Source organism: Lithobates pipiens, unplaced genomic scaffold (assembly GCF_037356315.1).
Source record: "Lithobates pipiens isolate NorthernLeopardFrog02 unplaced genomic scaffold, aLitPip1_a1.2 Scaffold_25, whole genome shotgun sequence".
Taxonomy (NCBI): domain Eukaryota; kingdom Metazoa; phylum Chordata; class Amphibia; order Anura; family Ranidae; genus Lithobates; species Lithobates pipiens.
In genome coordinates this window covers 165,423,503-165,442,770 of record NW_027507787.1, presented here as the reverse complement: position 1 = coordinate 165,442,770, position 19,268 = coordinate 165,423,503, and the positions used below count along the sequence as shown (strand labels likewise).

The 19,268-nt window shown below is 41.2% G+C and overlaps 1 protein-coding gene across 4 annotated transcripts in view; it reads right to left on the bottom strand.

Annotated features, from left to right (window-relative positions):
• CLCN1 (chloride voltage-gated channel 1) overlaps positions 1-19,268 on the bottom strand; it is a 238,176-nt gene that overhangs the window by 47,951 nt on the left and 170,957 nt on the right. For all 4 annotated transcript variants that reach the window (XM_077455098.1, XM_077455099.1, XM_077455097.1 and 1 more), the window contains exons 11-14: positions 16,485-16,569; positions 14,190-14,339; positions 11,585-11,654; positions 10,296-10,406 (exon numbers count right to left, since the gene is read on the bottom strand). In XM_077455098.1, coding sequence (XP_077311224.1) covers positions 10,296-10,406; positions 11,585-11,654; positions 14,190-14,339; positions 16,485-16,569 — 416 coding nt within the window. The remainder of the gene's footprint in view (positions 1-10,295; positions 10,407-11,584; positions 11,655-14,189; positions 14,340-16,484; positions 16,570-19,268) is intronic.

Sequence of the window (19,268 nt, the reverse complement as noted above, 5' to 3'; positions counted from 1 at the left end):
TTGGGTGGATTAAAAAACACGAAAAGCAAATCACGGCAAAAATGCACTATTTACCATTACTATTTACATTTACCTGCAGCTTCTCCATTGAAGTCTATTGAACCAAAAATGCACCGGTTTGCTTTTTAAAAAGTCCCTGACCCTTTCCAAAAACGCAACGCTGAAAAAAGCATAGATGTGAACATGTCTCATAAGAAACCATGTTAAATGGACTGTACTGCATTTCTGCAAAAAGCATTAAAAAAACGCATAGGTGTGAACCTAACCTTAAAGCTGGCCATAGGCGCATCTATCCGTCTATGGACAGGCTGTTTTGATAGGGGAATCCCTCTCACTACGCTAATGTATTCTGACAGTGGGGAAACCTCCTGCTGTCAGAATACAATTACGCAGTGGGAGGGCTTCCCCTATCAAAACAGCCTGCCCATAGACAGATAGAGCAATTTTCTATCCTTCAACCCATGGTTGAAGGTATCACTGTTCTCTAACTGGTCTCCAGCAGCCATCTTGGAAAAGCCACATATTCTGATTGGTACCAAGATCTCTCAAGATTTTGTCCACCATTTTCTGTTAGCTTCCATATAAAAGAGAGCCCAGTGACCATTTTGAGAGACGTGTGTGGAATGAGTGAGGGAAATGTTTACTGCTTGTGAGGGAAAGCTAGGCCTTATTCAGGAAGAGTGTTCCAACCTGCAGGGACAGAACCGGGGATCCTCAGGAGTCCTGCCTATTAACACTGCTGCTGTGCTTGTGATAGAAGATCATCTAAGATGGACTTATGGACTCCAGCCTATGGCAAGTGATCAAATGTGCCTTGTATACCACTGATGAGCCTAAAGAGAGGGATAGTAACTGCAGTGCCAGTTTACTGAGCTGCATTCTGTATCTTTGGTGAATGGACTGTGAATCTGTGCCTTATATGCTTACAAGAGAACTGTTTACTCCACTTTTGTAAGTATAATTTTCTACTGCTGCTTATCCGGCAATTAAAGTTACTTCATTTACAATCCCACACAGTGTGTTTCCCTCAATAATACAGCCGGCTTACATACCTCTGTGGCAGTCATTAGCTGGGTAGGCCCATTTCTTTTTCCGGGTATGTTTCAACCAGCACTTTACCTTGGCACCTCTGCCAACTATCAGCAGCAGGAGTCCTAACCTGCCTAACCTTTTTTCTAAAGGGGCACTCCACCTGCATCTTCGTCCGGGTGTGCTTCCACAAGCACTTCTTCCTAAACCGTGAGCTCCCACTAATCTCTCTATTCTTTCTACCTTTTGGCCTCTGGATCCTCCCTTTCTTTTTTTCTCCCACAGACCTACTCTCCCGTGACTGTTGGGGACCCACTTCCATGGCATCTGTCAGGGACTGACCCCTCTCACTACCTGTCGCTACATTAACCAACATCATCTGTTTCTCAGCTTCACTAACCGCTGTGTGGTTAACCTTGGCAACCAAAGCATCTGAGATTAACACTGCATCCTTCTGTTTAACCTCAATAGAAAATTTCCACAATGGATTACTCAAATCAATATTGTCAGTGTCATTTGGACCTCTTGTACATTGATGAAATCTCTTTTGCTGTACACCTGCATGTATATGTGGAGGGACCATCTACAGGCAAGCATTTATATGTATACATGTGGAGGGACAATCTACAGGCAAGCATTTATATGTATACATGTGGAGGGACAATCTACAGGCAAGCATTTATATGTGTACATGTGGAGGGACAATCTACAGGCAAGCAGTTACTCTCTATGGGACCTTCCCACAGTTTCACATCGCCCCTAAGGGTCAACCACTCCAATAGCGACGGTCCTACCAACGAACATTCTTCGTCACATTTTTGCAAACCAATCTCTTTAATCATATCTATGTCCATTGGTACCTCAACCAATACCTCTGAGCTGTCCAACAATGCTCTAGAGTGTCCCTCACCCACATCAGTAAGAAGCAACCCAGTGCACTGTGAGACAACATTCCCCATGGGTTTAAACACTTTTTTGTTACAGTTACCAACACTGTTATATCCTGTCAGAGTGTCTCCGGTACCTCAAACTGCACCTCTTTGTGAGTGATTGCTAGAATTCCCACTACTGCCACGCCAGTTCCGGGCCCTTCTTTCACATGAGGTCTAGTGGGTGAGACAGTACACGAGCCATGTACCAACCACTGCTCAGCCACACCTCGGACCGCACCAACAGGAATGCACCTCATCACACCAACATACGGAGAGACTTCCACTATGTCTATCATTTCTGATTCATCTAGCAATTCCCCTGAGCACCTTCCACACACAACTGCCACTGGAAGCACTCTGGCAGAGAATCCTGAGACCACTTTCCAAAAAAAAGTAGCCAACATTGCACTAAGCAATTTTTATTAACATTACCTAATAACGCCTATACCACCTGTCTGATTGGTACTACATAGCACCAGGCTGTCCATTTGAGGTGGATACACGCAGGTGTACAGCAAAAGAGAATTCACTAATTCCAACATTTCTAACAACATCTCAGTTATCTCTAAACATAGAACTTTAGAGACTCTCCCTTTACTAGCGACATGAAGGGGCTCATTTGCCAGGGCTTAAGAGGCCGAGAAACTTAAGGAGGCCTCTACCTTAGTGGTAACTGACACAACTTGCAGCCTGGTGTGTTAAATGTGGTTTTATTGCTCTCACTCTCTCATACTGGTCACTGGAAGTTCAACATGGCACCTCATGGCAAAGAACTTTCTGAGGATCTGAAAAAAAGAATTAATGCTCTACATAAAGATGGAATAGGGTATAAGACGATTGCCATGACCCTAAAACTGAGCTAACAGGACAGGCTCCACTTGGAACAGGTGTCGCCATCATTGACCAAAGAAGTTGAGTGCACATGCATGGCTGTCGTCCCAGAAGGAAGTCTCTTCTAAAGATGATGCACAAGAAAGCCTGCAAACAGTTTGCTGAAGACAAGTAGACTAAGGACATGGATTACTGGAACCATGTCCTTTGATCTGATGAGACCAAGATAAACATATTTGGTTTAAATGGTGTCAAGTGTGTGTGGCAGCAATCAGGTGAGGAGTGCAAAGTCAAGTATGTCTTGCCTACAGTCAAGCATGGTGGTGGGAGTGTCGTGGTCTGGGGCTGCATGAGTGCTGCCTGCACTGGGGAGCGACAGTTCATTGAGGGAACCATGAATGACAACATGTACTGTGACATACTGAAGCGGAGCATGATCCCCTCCCTTCGGAGACTGGGCCGCAGGGTAGTATTCCAACATAACAACGCTAAACACACCTCCAAGATGACCACTTCCTTGCTAAAGAAGCCGAGGGTAATGGACTGGCCATGCATGTCTCCAGACCTAAACCCTATTGAGCATCTGTAGGGCATCCTAAAACTTTTCATTGTAGCAAAGTGTAATTTCTTCAGTGTTGTCACATGAAAAGTTCTAATAAAATATTTACACAAATGTGAGGGGTGTACTCACTTTTGTGAGATACTGTATATATGCATACAGGCTGCACACATCTATGATCAAATCTAAAAGAAAATCCAAAAATGTTGGGTTGTCCCTAGAAAAGTAATAGGAGAGAAAACTTCCAATGGAGACACTAGTTCTGGTGACCTGGGGGTCCCCAAAGAATTCCCTTAATTTGCAGAAATGTCCTCACTTCCTGTTTTGGCTATGGGACAGGAAGTGAGTGAAAATCTCTGCAATGGAACAAAAATGCCAAAAATAACCCTCTCTTAATCTATTCAAAATGTTTAAGTTTACCATTATCACCGAGAGTAAAAGAAAATCCCAAATTTTGGGTAATAAGTTCTGGTTGCAACCAGGTTTTCCCTCACTTTGGAAAGATTTCCTCTCACTTCCTGTTTTGGGACGGGAAGTAAAGAGAAATCTCCCCAATGGAACTCAGATGGCTAAAAAAAAAAAAAAAAAAAAAAACATGACGGGTTATAATCCTCCCTAAGTCTATCCAGGTTTACTCTAAAAAGGTTTGCCTATAGAAGTAATATAAATACCTGATGTAACAATTTTTTACTTCAATCCAATAAAATCATATTCAAGGGAGCTCTGTAGATTGGACAGGACAGGTTTATTTGAGAATACCATCAGAATTTTTTGAAATTGCAAATATGTTTTTAACTGGTACCACATGCTTATTATTATAGATTGCAACCAGAATTACAAATCCGTTATTTTCAGTAAAAAGCTTTTGTGCATGTTCTAATTGAATGTAAAATAAAATAAATGAATGAAAACATTTTAAGATTAATCTTATCATCTCCTTTCTGATCAGGTCACCAAACAAATATCAAATGTTATCAATTCATCCTAAAACACCCCACTTAACACCCCATGTAACAGGTCTAATCAACACTCCCCTTATTTAACCCTGCTACTACAGACAAGGTTACTAAATTAATTTCTAACGCACACCTAACCACCTGTCCCCTGGACCCTATTCCCTCTAAAATACTATGGTCACCCTCTGCCTCTATCCTACACTCTCTAACCCACATCTTCAATTTCTCCCTCTCTTCTCCCTCATCTTCCCCAACTCTCTAAAACATGCACTGGTCACCCCCCATACTTAAAAAAGAAATCCAGGGACCCTACCAATCTAAACAATCCTTATCTCCTTGCTCTCCTTTTCCTCTAAACTCCTTGAACGCCTGGTCTACAACCAAGTAACCACCTAACTAAGAATAGCCTTCTTGATCCCCTTCAGTCTGGATTTTGCTCGCAACACTCCACAGAAACTGCTCTTTTAAAACTCACAAATTACTTAATAACAGCAAAAAAAGCAATGGACACTATTCTGTATGACTAATTCTAGGCCTTTCGGCTGCCTTTGATACGGTTGACCATCTCCTCCTCAAAAAACATCACTCCTTTGGTCTCTGTGACTGTGCTCTTCATTGGTTCTCATCCTACCTATCCCAATGCACCTTCGGTGTCAATTGCAATTCTACTTCCCCCACTCCTCTTCCTTTCTCCATTGGGGTCCCTCAAGGTTTTGTTCTTGTACCTCTCTGATTTTCAATCTACACCTTCTCCCTGGGTCAGCTGAGCCTCCCTTGGCTTTCAATATCATTTCTACACTGACGACACACAAATCTATCTCTCCACCCCTCAGGTCACTCCATCAGTTCCTTCATGCATCACTAACTTACCAACAGACATATCCGTATGGATGTCTCACCACTTCTTCAAACTTAACTAACCAAAACTAAGCTCATAATATTTCCTCCCCCATGTGCCTCTTCCCCTGACTTTTCTGTCAATAGCAATGGCACAACCATCTACCCATTTCCACATGCCAGGCTGCTAGGTGTTATCCTGGACTCTGAACTCTCCTTTTTTTTTTTATAAATTCTTTATTTTTCCATCTTTTCTTTCTATAGATTGCACATTACATTTCGTTATATACCTACAGTTTCTTTAACAGCTATATCTTATAACATTTCAATCTATATCTCAATTCCACATCATCCTCCCCCATCCCTCACCCTTCCCTCCCGGGGAAAAAAAAGGGAGTTTTCATAATAATCCACCCCCTCGCCTCTTCACCCCCCCCCCCCCCTCCCATGATTCGCCAGCTCTACGATATTTCAAATGTTCTGCATCTACTTTCTCTATATTTTAGATATGGAGCCCAAATCTTCTGATATTTCTCATCTTGATCTCTCATTGTCATTGTCAAATTTTCCATTTGTTGGATTTCTGCAATTCTCTGAAACCACTGTGCTCTAGTTGGAGGGCTGCTCTTTTTCCACAGTGCCAGAATACATGCCCTTGCTGCTATCTATAGGTGCAAAGAATTTTTAAATCTTTCTATTGCCATTGGAATATCCAGCAACAAAAAAGTTGCCGGTTTATCTCCCAGGTCAATTCCTGTTATCATTACAATAGTATCAACTACCATCTCCCAGAACACTTATTTTTGGACATTCCCAAAAAATATGTAATAATATGTAATAATGTTCCCTCCGCTCCCAAACATCTCCAACATGTCTCTGATATCTGGGGATAAATTTGATGTAACACTTTTGGTGTTCTATACCACCTAGTAAGGATCTTATATCCCCCTTCTTGATATCTGCTTGCCATCGAGGCCTTTTGATTAAACAGCAACATCTTATTCTTTTGTTCTGAGGAGAACGTAGTCCCTAAATCTCCTTCCCAGGCCTGAAGGAAAGGCAATTCTTGTGGAGTCTCCTGTTCTATTAACATACTATAAAAATAAGACATCAAATGTCTCAATTCGTCTCCTTTCAAACAGATCTCTTCAAACTTAGTTAATGCCCTTATTTCTACATATATTTTTGATTTAGATCTAATAAAGGCTTCTAATTGCCTCATTCTGAAAAGATCTAACTCTAATTCAATATCTTTTTCAACTCTCCTTTTGGCCCCACATCCAATCACTTTCCAAAGTTTGCCGCCTCAACCTTTGCAACATTTCAACAATACTCCCCTTTCTAACCAATGACACTACAAAGCTTCTTATCCACTCCCTGGTTGTCTCTCGCCTTGACTACTGCAACTCATTGACTTACCTTTTAAATAAGTTATCCCCCTTCAGTCCATCATGAATGCTACTGCCAGACTCATCCACCTTTCCAACTGCTCAGCTTCTGCTTCCTCACTCTGCCCACTCTGCCAATCCCACCATTGGCTTCCACTCACCCAACAAATTAAATTAAAAAATACTAACAATAACTTACAAAGCCATACACAGCTCTGCCCCCAACTTCATCACTAGCCTAGTCTCAAAATACCAACCTAATAGTTTTCTTCATTCCTCCCAAGATCTCCTGTTCACTAGCTCCCTCGTCACCTTCTCCCATCCTCTCCAAGACTTTTCCCGAGCCTCTCCCATCCTTTGAAATTCCCTACCCCAATCTGTCTGACTATCTCCTACTCTATCCACTTTTAGGCAATCACTGAAAACTTTTCTCTTCAGAGAAGCCTATCCTGCCTTCACCTAACTGTACTTTCATTTTCTCCATCAGCACATCCCAGAGAGAGAGAGAGAGAGAGAGAGAGTGGGAGAGAGAGATAGGACCATGGAGGGAGCATGGAGGAATGCAGTTCTTGCACTTCCAGCACTGAATATACTTTTCCACATTTTGTCATTTTACAACCAAAGACGTAAATGTATGTTATTGGGATTTTATGTGATAGACCAAAAACAAAGTGCCACATAATTGTGAAGTGGAAGGAAAATGATAAATGTTTTTCAAATTTTTTTTTTTACAAATAAATGTGTGAAAAGTGTGGAGCATTTGTATTCAGCCCCCTTTACTCTGATACCCCTAACTAGAATCTAGTGGAACCAATTGCTTTTAGAAGTCACCTAATTAGTAAATAGAGTCCACCTGTGTGTAATTTATTCTCAGGATAAATACAGCTGTTATGTGAAGCCCTCAGAGGTTTGTTAGATAACTTTAGTGAACAAATATTCCATGCTTTCAACATCTCACAGAGCACTGTTCAATCCATCATCTGAAAATGGAAAGAGTGTGGCACAATTGCAAACCTGCCAAGACATGGCCGTCCACCTAAACTAACAGGCCATACCAGGAGACCATTAATCAGAGAAGCAGCCAAGAGGCCCATGGTAACTCTGGAGCTGCAGAGATTCGCAGCTCAAGTGGGAGAATCTGTCCACAGGACAACTATTAGTCGTGCACTCCACAAATCTGGCCTTTATGGAAGAGTGGCAAGAAGAAAGCCATTGTTGAAAGAAAGCCATAAGAAGTCCAGTTTGCAGTTTGCGAGAAGCCATGTGGAGGAAACAGCAAGCAAGTGGAAGAAGGTGCTCTGGTCAGATGAGACCAAAATTTAACTTTTTGGCCTAAATGCAAAACGCTATATGTGGCAGAAAACTAACACTGCACATCACCCTGAACACACCATCCCCACCGTGAAACATGGTGGTGGCCGCAACATGTTGTGGAGATGCTTTTCTTCAGCAGGGACAGGGAAGCTGGTCAATATTGATGGGAAGATGGATGGAGCCAAATACAGGGCAATCTTAGAAAAAAAAACTGTTAGAGTCTGCATAAGACTTGAGATTGGGGCAGAGGTTCATCTTCCAACAGGACAACAACCCTAAACATACAGCCAGAGCTACAATGGAATGGTTTAGCTCAAAGCATATTCATGGGTTAGAATGGCCCAGTCAAGAATCCAGACCTAAATCCAATTGAGAATCTGTGGCAAGAAAATCATATAAAATCACAATAAAATACATTTGTGTTTTTGATTGTAACATGACAAAATGTGGAAAATTTCAAGGAGCAGGAATACTTTTTCAAGGCACTGTATGTAAAGGCAAGCGGTGCCGAGGTGTCTCTCGTTGCTGGGGAGGTCTATTGCTACTGATGGGGTGGTATTTATGTTTCTGGGGGGTCAATTGTTGCTAGAAGGTCTACTGTTGATGGAGGGGTCTATTCATGCTGGCATATCTATTTCTGGTGTTTTGCTGCAGGGCAGTATCTATTTGTGGTGGAAGGAGTATTTTGCTTCAGGGTTCTACTGTTGGTAGGGGGATCTATTGTTGCTGGCTGTAGGGGATCTATTTTACTGCTTTTTCTGTTATTGATAACACATTCAATGCAAATTACTTAGTGTAACATCCTGAAGTTTAGGCAGAGTTGCTATTAAATTTATTTGCCAAGTGATATTTGCTTGACCAATTGTTAGGACGTCAAGTGTTTTCGCACTAATTCTGGATTTGGTGCACTTTTCTCTTCTGTCACTAGACGGCCAGGTATCTGGTGACATTAGATACGACAAGGGCACTGCAAGGACAGATTAGGAATGAATGGGGTGTCTCAGCAAATGGGCAGGGATTTTCTTGGGTCCCTTGGCCTGCTGGGAGAGCCTATTCATTTGGTTGCAGTAAGGTGATCGGGGTTCTGTGCCACCTGGACGGCTGTCTGGATGGACTTGTGTCGTATTGCCCCGGGCTGCTAGGCCAAAAACCTAAGGCCTATCCTGGGGACATCTGTTTGCTAAGCTATCTGAGAGCCTATCGAAGTAGTACAGGGTTGGGATTGCGGGCTTGTAGTCCAACCAGAAGAGACGGTTCTGCTGGCCGGGGGGACCAGTCATGATTGGAGGTAGAAGGGAAGCTGTTACCACAAAGGGACCATCCACCTTGCTACCAGAGACCATATGAGTAAGCTGAAGCCAGTACCAGAGCAGACTTCTCACCAACCTGGGACGGTGAAGAAGTGGGAAAACATCAGCAAGTGCCAAGTCAGGGACTCAGTGGGACAGCAGGGGTGAAGCTTGAGGAGTATCTGTGAGTAGTAAGCCAGGGACCCAGCAATGAAGTGGCGGTGACGCTTGAGGAAGATACCGAGTGCTACAGTGAAAGAGCTCAGTGGCTAGTGGATCTGAAGTCTAGTGAAAGAGACTGGGAGCTTGTTGAGTGAAGACCCACATTGAGTGTGTGTCAGGTAAAGAGAACTGTTTGCGTTGCATATAGTTGAATATTTTACCGTTAGTAACACCTACAAGATTGTTGCCTTAGGAGACAGCGGTCCTACCTATACAGAAGTGGTGTCCGGCTGGAGGCCTTCACCTGTATAGCTGTCTACCTATAGAAGTATCTGAGTCTGCCAATTAACATTGCATCTACCTAAGGGTGTCCTGGCCCTAATCCTCTCTCCCACAGTTCTGTTTAAGAAACAATAAATCTCTTTGTATTCAAAGTGTCTGGCGCCCACCTGTTCATCTTGCAGTACACCCACCATGCCTTGTAATCCAGGCTACTTTGAAGGATGTCAACTGTCCTTAACTCTGGAGGTCACCATTGGGTTTCAGGGGCCACAGCACTTTGCTACATTAGCACTACAAAATTATACTTGGTTCTGTATGCTCTAAAAGGAGTGGTACTGGGAGGTGGTGGGGGGTGGAACCAAGGGGTGATGCTCAGGGGTGGGTAGGGCTCTGAGAGAAGGAGTGACACAGATAAGAGGAGTACCAGCACCTATTTTCTTAGAAAAAAAGCCCTGTATGTGTTTGTATAAAAAATACTGTATATAGCATAAGATAATGTAAACACTATTGAAAGGCCATCTATAGATTGTGCTTGTTGCTAATCCATGGAAGGCCTTTGGGTAGCACCTACAATGTATTTTGTTGCAGTATTTTTTCTCATATAGAGCACCAAGGTGTTTATCTTGGATGGAGTGCTAATACCGCTTTCCTATAGATAAACTGTACATGTATATACTGTAGATATCGACACAACATTTCAGTCTGTGGATAGTTACCAATCACAGCGTATCCCCCAGGTAAAATCTTATACACGATTCCATCAAACAAGATTCCATTGGGAAAGAGGAAAGCCATCAACTCCCCGACAATTCTTCCAAAAGCGGCACCTGGTCGGGAGTAAGATAATGTCAATGGATGTCCAATTTATCAGAATGTTGTTAGCTACAAGAGCCTAGTGGTCCCTTTATAGGACATCATTTTCACAAAAATTTGCATAAACCAATAATCTGTCTGCAATTAATCACATAAAGCAAGCAGATATGGTCAAGTGGAGCGTCCCTCCCCCAAATATTTGCATGAGGTAAGCAGCTTTGACCTCGGACATAGTTGTTTCCAAGTTTGTGAGTTGCAATGCCATAGAAACTGTTAACATATGGAATATTGATGAAAATGACTACAGCAGCAGACAACCAATCCAGGTTCCTCTACTATCGGCTAAGAACAGATATATGGGACTACAGCAGGTAAAGTATCAAAACTGAAAACTCAATTTTTCTGAAGTGTGTGACCGGTACACGATGGATTCTGATTGGCTGGTACAGTTATTGCTCTTTGCACTGGTTTACACTAGCGTTAGCCCTCTGAATAGCGGTCTGCAGTGGGTTGCTTTTCAGAGAGCACTTGATAGACGATGAGGAGGCGTTGCCTCCTCACAGCCTGTTTTAACCCCTAAAAGCTTGTACCACTTTACTGCAATCACATGCATTGCACACAGTTGCATCACAGCCCTATTCACTTGAATGGGTTGCGTTTGGCAGGTGGTACAGTCCAAACGCAACAGGGGGGATAATGTTTGCCATGTGGAGCCATTACAGCTTAGGGGGGTGGTATAAATGGGTGCAAGTGCAGTGTCCTCACAACAGGGAAACTATTCGTGAATCAAAGATGGAATCCAAAATCGGGTTGTCTCGCTCAAAAGTCCTTCGTCCATTAAATGTAACAATCAGCAAAAGGTAGAGCCAGCAACTGCAAAATCCATATGAAAACCTTTATTGATACATGATAGTGAGTTAAAAAAGAGCTAACACCTTTTGGCAGATAGCCTTAATTATTTTTCTGTGCCCAAAGCCGCAAGTGTAAACTAGGTCTTAGCGCTTTATATTTTGCACTTTGTTAGTTAGTTGTTAAATAGTCTCACTGTGACTTAGAGGTTAGACAGTAGAATAGGTAACATGTACAACATGACTTTTTCTCTGCACTATATATTTACTGTTTCATAATGCAAAGCCATAAAAACCACAAAACACTGGAGAGGTATGTTTTATTCCTTGTGTCTTCTGCTTACCCAGGACAAACACTGGCATAAAGGCCCCGCAGGGTATGGGCATCGTAGTTGCAACGACAGACATCAGAAACTGAAAACAAAACACCATTGGATTACTGTTGGTAAAGCCCTTCAGTTGAAATCATCTAAAGATATGCCCAATGGAGCAAAAACAAAAGGTTTTCAAAGTTTTCTGTCTAAAAAGGCAAGCATGCGCTCTACATTGTTGTTGGTAAATCTATAGGAGATACTCAATGATATAATCCCAAATCATGTGAGTTGACCATGTGATCCATTAGTCAAGGATCTCATTTACCCAGGTCATGGTATCTCTAGTTGTAGTTGATCATATTGAACCTGACTTGTTCTGTAATGTACATTTCATAGCTTCTTCAAGTCACTTTTTCAGTTCTAATGAGTGTCATGAACAAATCCCAACTTTTACATCTATACTGGTAATGTCAATACCTTAATCCAATCATCATGGAACACCTCTACCTCAGTGAGTTGGCAACAATTTATACCATTCCTTCACAAGTTTTTCACCCCCAAAGAACCCTTGAAATAATATTCAGGCCTATGGGAACTCATGCTAAAACCAATTCATGGGTTGGTCAGTGAGAAGAATGCCTCTTACATTGTTGGTCAGAATGAACACCTAAAGGGATCACTTATGTCAAACTGCTGGCTTTTATTTAAGTGGCATTAGACCTGAAGTTTTGCAGGTATCGTAAAATGGGAAGACAATCAAACACAGCTCAAGGAACCCCTAGCAAACCCTGAAGGAATAAACTAGGTTAAATCCCTGCGCCAAGGAACCACCTATTTATAGGTGTATGATATGCCGGCTGCTAATCCAAATATCTGTGCATAAAACACAGTTATCACAATAAAAATACAAAAGAGGTTAGCGCTAGGTGTCAATATCGTGACAAATTAAGTACCATCAAAAATACATAGCTTCCTGAAGACGGTGAAACGTGTCGAGGTGGTGTTACGTAGCCACCTTTGGCACATCCAGTGATGTCATTTCTGGACAGGGAACCATACATTCAGGATTTGTCAGAAAAGCAGTGGTTGGCTTACTAATATTTGAGACATTGCTGGAATTCTCTGGGTGCTGGTCTAGGCACTGGAACATAAGTGTTATTTTACCTTCTTTGCGGATTTGAAATTAGTCATTTTAATAAACTGGTTGCAAAATGGTGCTGCCCGGTGGTTCTTGCACGGGCTGACTACTTTGTACATCTGGGAGCAGTGACAGGTGGATCAGATGGACCTGGATAAAATGTCTGGTGAGAAAACTCAGATGCATCCATTGGATTATGATTTGGTTTGACCTATTTCTTAAACTATGTCCAGTCTCCGAATGAACAACTCTATTTAATTAATAGTACCGTACTTTCCCATCCACAGTGTGCTCCCCATTGGGGTGGATGGCTTGCCTGGAGACTGGACATAGCTGCAGTTGACCACCTATAGATGCATCCCATTGTGCCAGTGTATCCGCACACACACCTGACCTGAGCTTTTGCCTGAAACAGGATATGCTACATAGGCTTCTGTCTCCTGTATTCCAGGCAATAATTGCAGAATCCCACAGTTAACTTTGAAATATAGGTTATCTCCCCTTGGGGCATTTAGGCTATCTACCTTTGTAGTCCATTCATATAGGCACGTACTAACTTAATCGATTGTTCGCTTAACCGGACAACAATGGTTTTCATATATTGTTTTTCCCTTCTTTTTCTCTTTTTGCCTTATTCTGTATGCTATATATGGATTTAAGCTAAACTGTTGTTAATTGATCAGTAGTAGTACTTGTAGTACTTGTAGTACTGCTCCATGTTTTAGTACTTTGTACAAGCTTACTATATGTGTCATTTGTAATTTTCACAATAATTTTCAATAAACTTTCTTTGAGAAAAATGTCTGGTGAGACTCGGTGTGTAGCGGGGAGACATTGGGACCACTGAAGAGCTTGTTGAGTGGCACTATATTGCATGGAGTGTGTGGAACACAGTGATTCACTATAGAAGGATTTGATATTATTATTGGTTACTTTTGTTGTCACTTCCTTGAGGAGTCACTGAGGATTTTTATGGACACTTTTTATTTTAAACACACTTTTGATATTTTGATCTTACATTGTTCATTTGTGTTTTTAGCATTATATGTATTTTTGATGGTACTTTATTTGCCATGATATCGGTACCTATCACTAACCTCTTTGTATTTTCAACCTCTCGGGGGAACCCTAGTGTTCCACGAAACCCTGGTTGAGAATGGATGATATATACCTTCAGCCATGTAAATTGAGGAATTAGCACATGCAGAGACTTTCTAACACCATGGATGTGGTTATATAACTAGATCAGGGAGGTTCCACAACTTTCACACCTTCCATCCTGTTCTTGGACAACCAACATCTCCCTTGACATGGATATAAATATTGGAATATACTCCCAACGCTCATTAGAACTAAAAAAGTGGCTTGAGTAGACTGTGGGAAAACAAGTCCAGTTGAATGTGACTACTATATCATGTGATGTGGTTTCTAGGGAAGCAAAATAAGGTAACTTTTTTTAAGTTGTAATAAACATGCAGAAGGATAATTGGTCAGTACCTTCATGATGAAGAAGAGGGGTAGTGTGACAAAGACACTGACAGTTGGGTGGATGAAGGCAGCAGAGCGTCCTAAGATGGAGGTGTTCCCCACATGTTTTGTCCACGTGTGATTATCAAAAAGAACAGTGATACTCTCCCGGGGCATGAGCTGTGAGATAGTACAAGCAGACAGAGTCACAGAGTCACAGTGAGTGAAAGACAACCAGGCAACAAGAGTAAAAGCCTAACTTAATGATATTTAGGATAGAAGGAAAGCAGACAACCACACTCAAGATTTGAAGTAATCCAGAAAACTTTATTGTAGTTCCAAAAAAGCACACAATATCACAGTTCAACAAGTAGAAAAGCAGTAAAAGCATTTTACACTACAAGTGCTCGCTCACAATGGTACGAGTAAAAGCTTGTAGCTTAACGCATTACCTGCTTCTCTACTCATTCTCTACTAATTGAATTGTGATATTGTGTGCTTTTATGAAACTACAATAAAGTTTTCTTGAGTGCTTCAACCCTTGAGTGCGGTCATCCACTTTCCTTCTATCCTGTGTTTCCTGGCCACAAACTGGACCAGGAGCTTGTGGCATGCTCTGGAGTTATTGGCACCTTTATTCCGCATATTATCTCATCTGGAGCGGTGTTTTCTTTTTGTTTTCAGCTTGTTGAATAATATTTACTTTGCTTTGTGCACTCTGCATTACAAATATTTTTTTAATAAACATATTTTTTTTAAATTTCATCCTCTGTTGCCAATCTCCTGCAGCATCTTTATAGCCAATTATTTTCCAGCAATGGCCGCATGGCATTTACCAGAGTGGGTTTCCAACAGTGGACTATGCCTGTGCAATGTTGTAACAGCCAATTGTAGTCCCCAAAAGAAGCCTCTGTGACAGGGCGACGTAGGAACACATCTGGGAGACATGGGATAAAAGGTTGTCATCCTGTAAAAGGAACTGCCTGAACATAGACGTTCATGGCAGGATCACCAGGGGTTATTTTATGAAAGCTGCCAGTTTCAAGACATTAAAATTACTTTTGGAATAACATTGCTTATGCAATTTAGTGATTGGCTTTACATACCCCAAATTGTCAAAAGTATTGGCCTTTACACGCACATGAACTTTAGTGACATCCCAGTCTTAGCCCGTAGGGTTCAATATTGCGTTGATCCAGACTTTGCAGCTATAACAGCTTCAACTCTTCTGGGAAGGCTGTCCACATGGTTTAGGAGTGTGTCTATGGGAATGTTTGACCATTCTTCCAGAAGCGCATTTGTGAGATCAGGTACTGATTTTGGATGAGAAGTTCCTTCACCCCAAACTCGCTCATTCATGTCTTTATGGACCTTGCTTTGTGCACTGGTGTGCAGTCATGTTGGAGCAGGAAGAGGACATCCCCAACTGTTCCCGCAAAGTTGGGAGCATGAAACTGTCTAAAATGTCTTGGTATGCGGATGCCTTAGGAGTTCCCTTCATTGGAACTAAGGGGCCAAGCCCAAACCCTGAAAAAAAAACCACATAATAGTCCCTCTCTACCAAATGATTTGAACCAGTGCACAAAGCAAGGTCCATAAAGACATGGATGAGGGAGTTTCGGGTGGAGGCATTGACTGTCCTGTACACAGTTCTGACCTCAACCCGATAGAACACCTTTGGGATGAATTAGAGTGGAGATGGGCCTTCTTGTACAACATCAATGCCTGACCTTCTCTAGAAGAATGGTCAAACATTCCCATAGAAACACTCCTAAGCCTTGTGGACAGCCTTCCCAGAAGAGTTGAAGCTGTTAAAGCTGCAAAGGATGGGCAAACTCAATATTGAACCCTATGGACTAAGACTGGGATGCCATTAAAGTTCATGTGCGTGTAAAGGCAGGCATCACAATACTTTTGGTAATATAGTGTATTTCAAGGTGAACCTAGGGCAAAAATAAGACCCCCACTACCCTTAGAGGAGGTCAATACCAACCAATAATCTGATAATAAACTGAGTCTGTGAATTATTGTAATAGTCTATCAGGGATTACCTCTCTATGGCCCTCACAGACTAATACTGACATGTCTGCTCTGACAGGGAAAGAATACAAGTAAATAACACCACACACAATAATCCCAGGGATTACTGCAAATGCCCGTACATGACTGTTCCTCTTTAAAGTCATAAATAATAACAATAGTTCCCCATCCTTGCACATATTCCCCTCCCTGATCACACGGCGCATAAGATCTGGTATTGTCATGGTTGGTGGTGGTTGGTGTAGAACAGGGTAGCGCTTTTCCTTTCAGAATCAAAAATCTTACCTCACCCGCCATGAACTGCCCAAATCCCGGCGGGAAGGTGAGGGTTGCTATGCAGAACGTAACCACTGCTGGATAAATGAATCGACTGGGGAACAAAAAAATAGGAAATTATTAACTGTGTGAATTTATAAAATACTGGACAATATTATTTTCAGTCTAGAACGCTATAAAAGCAACATATAAAATCGGTCTGTGAACTGTTAAAACTATTCAGAAAACATACCGTAGTGTGTATTTATAACAAAAAAATGCATAGCGGTTTATCCATTGAAACTGCAAGTAAATTTGTTCTGTGTGTATGGCGTGAAATCGAATGTTCTCAGGCTACCTTCTCTGCCGATTGAATGGTGTTCATTAAAAAAAAAAAATGCAATAATGGGGAAAACACCACATTATGGGGACTGGATGATGATGAATATCATGGGCACTATATATCACAATATATTGGGTATATTTCTCAGCCCCATCTGGTAACCATAATGCTGTATATTCACCATTACACTGTTTTTTCAATGACTAACATTTAATCTGTCTTGTTTGTACATAATGAATTTACATATACTATACATCAGCTTCCATGGACAAACAGCTATGCAAATTTTTTTTTTTTCATAAAGACACTCCATAGTACAGCTGTTTTCAGGAAGTCCAATCAAAGTGTATCTATGGCCAAAATGTAAAATCATATATTTTTTTCCACACTGAATTTCAATCTGATGATGAAGCTCTTTATCCCACTGATTGGCTATCACAGGGATCAGTAACTATACAGCCCACCCCTGTGTTGTTCTCCCGTCTTGATTGGAGAAAAAGATACATTGTATACATACATAACACATTATAATACATTAAAATGTGGGAATAAAAAAAGGGATTATTACGGTGCACCGTAATAATCCCTTCCTCTATTCCCACGTTTTGATTTGATTCTTTGGGATGAGGTGCCTTATCCAAAACAGACCCTACCGCCACTTTTTCTCCATTATAATACACTGTATATCTATAGGATACATTGTATAATACATTGTATACATACAAGATACACTGTATCTTTTTTTCTCCTTGCTAGAGGCGAAATGTGTAAGAAAAAAAAGTGTATGTAAAAAAATAATGATAAAATGGCTGCATCAAGGTTCGAACTAAGTCAGTGTCAGGGTTAAAGTTAGGGTCAGGGACAGGTGTATTTTAGGTAGTCTTTTTTTAAAAAAAGAAGTGTTTTTTTAATTTAGTATTAGCATCGTAAAAAAAAAAAAAAAAAAATCAAAATACACACTATTGTTTCTGACCCCTATTACGGGTACAAACAACAAATGACATACACATAGAATTTGTCTTGGGTTGTGCAGAAATGGACCTGTCAGATCTCCGCTCTCCTCTATGGGGGGATCGGATGAAAATGGACCCCTTGTCCGTTTTCATCCGATCTGCCAGATGGATGGAAAATAGGGTTTCCATCTGTCTGAATTTAGCGGAGTGGATGGGATCAGGGAGGATTGGATGTCAACGGACATGTCACCGCTGAAATCCGTCACTCCATAGAGATGTATGGAGCGACCGTTTAGGTCCACCTTAAAAAAAACTGACAGGCGGATCTGAATGGTCCACACGTGTGAAAGGGCCCTTACTATTATTTGTTACATTTTTCCATAAAGTCACCAGATAACATGGTTATATCCCATTCCATCAACCCCAGTTCCATAAACGTTGTACACAGTTACACTGATGACATTTTCATATACAGGATTAATAATGTTTCTCCTCGGAATGTGCGGCTTCTCATGTTTTATTTAGCATTCCCTGAATGTTAAATGAAAACTAATTAAGCAGCCAGTAATTGTTCTGGAAGGGAAGGAGGGGAAGACTTTCTGGCTTACAATGACATTTTCAGGGATTGCTAAAAATAAAATGAAAGGTATGTCACACAATAGAGCGGAGGCGGGCATTTAGGAATTTGTACGCTGACGTTTTTGTGAATGCATACAGTATAGTTGTCTGATTTTCTGAAGGTCGTAGGAGTTTGGTAAAGGCAAGAGTCAAAAATGTAAAAGGGAAATTAGCTACATATATATATTTTTTTTTTTTTTTTTTTTTAAAGCATACAAAATACACTTACTTTTTTGGTTGTAACATGACAAAATTTGGAAATTTTTCAAGGGGTAGGAATTCATTTTCAAGGCACTGTAGACAGAGCTAGGTTCTGTATCTCTCCAAGCCAATCAGCGGGTGCCGGCGGACATCTATTGGCACTTGCTGATTGGCTTGTACTGTGTCAAAGCACAGCACAGCCGTGGCACACCTCCTACCTGCAAGTGGCGGATCACGTGCTAGGTACGTGATCCGTAGCAGGAGAGACGCTCTGCCGCTGTATAACTAAGTATGCATTCGGCAAGCAGTTTCGGATTAATTTGTTATGTTATGATTCAGAGATTCTGATGAATCCACCGCCATCCAATCCAAACACAATAAGGATCATCTTATTTCACTTTTATACTTTACTGTATTTATGTTTGCATTTCATATGTAGTGATTTTTTTTTATAATAATGAAAAATGTTAATGCAACTTAGTAACAAAATGGATCTGAATCAATTCAGATCATTCGTTATGTCATTAAGTTATTTAGGATGCTTCAAACATTAATATAAGGTCAAAATGAAAACAATGAATACAAATTCATACAAATAGACTTCATTTCAGATGCGCTGAAAATTTACTATTGTGAACTAAATTGAATAGCGAAAATGTCATCCAAAATTTGATTTGTAACTAAACGGATTGCACTTGC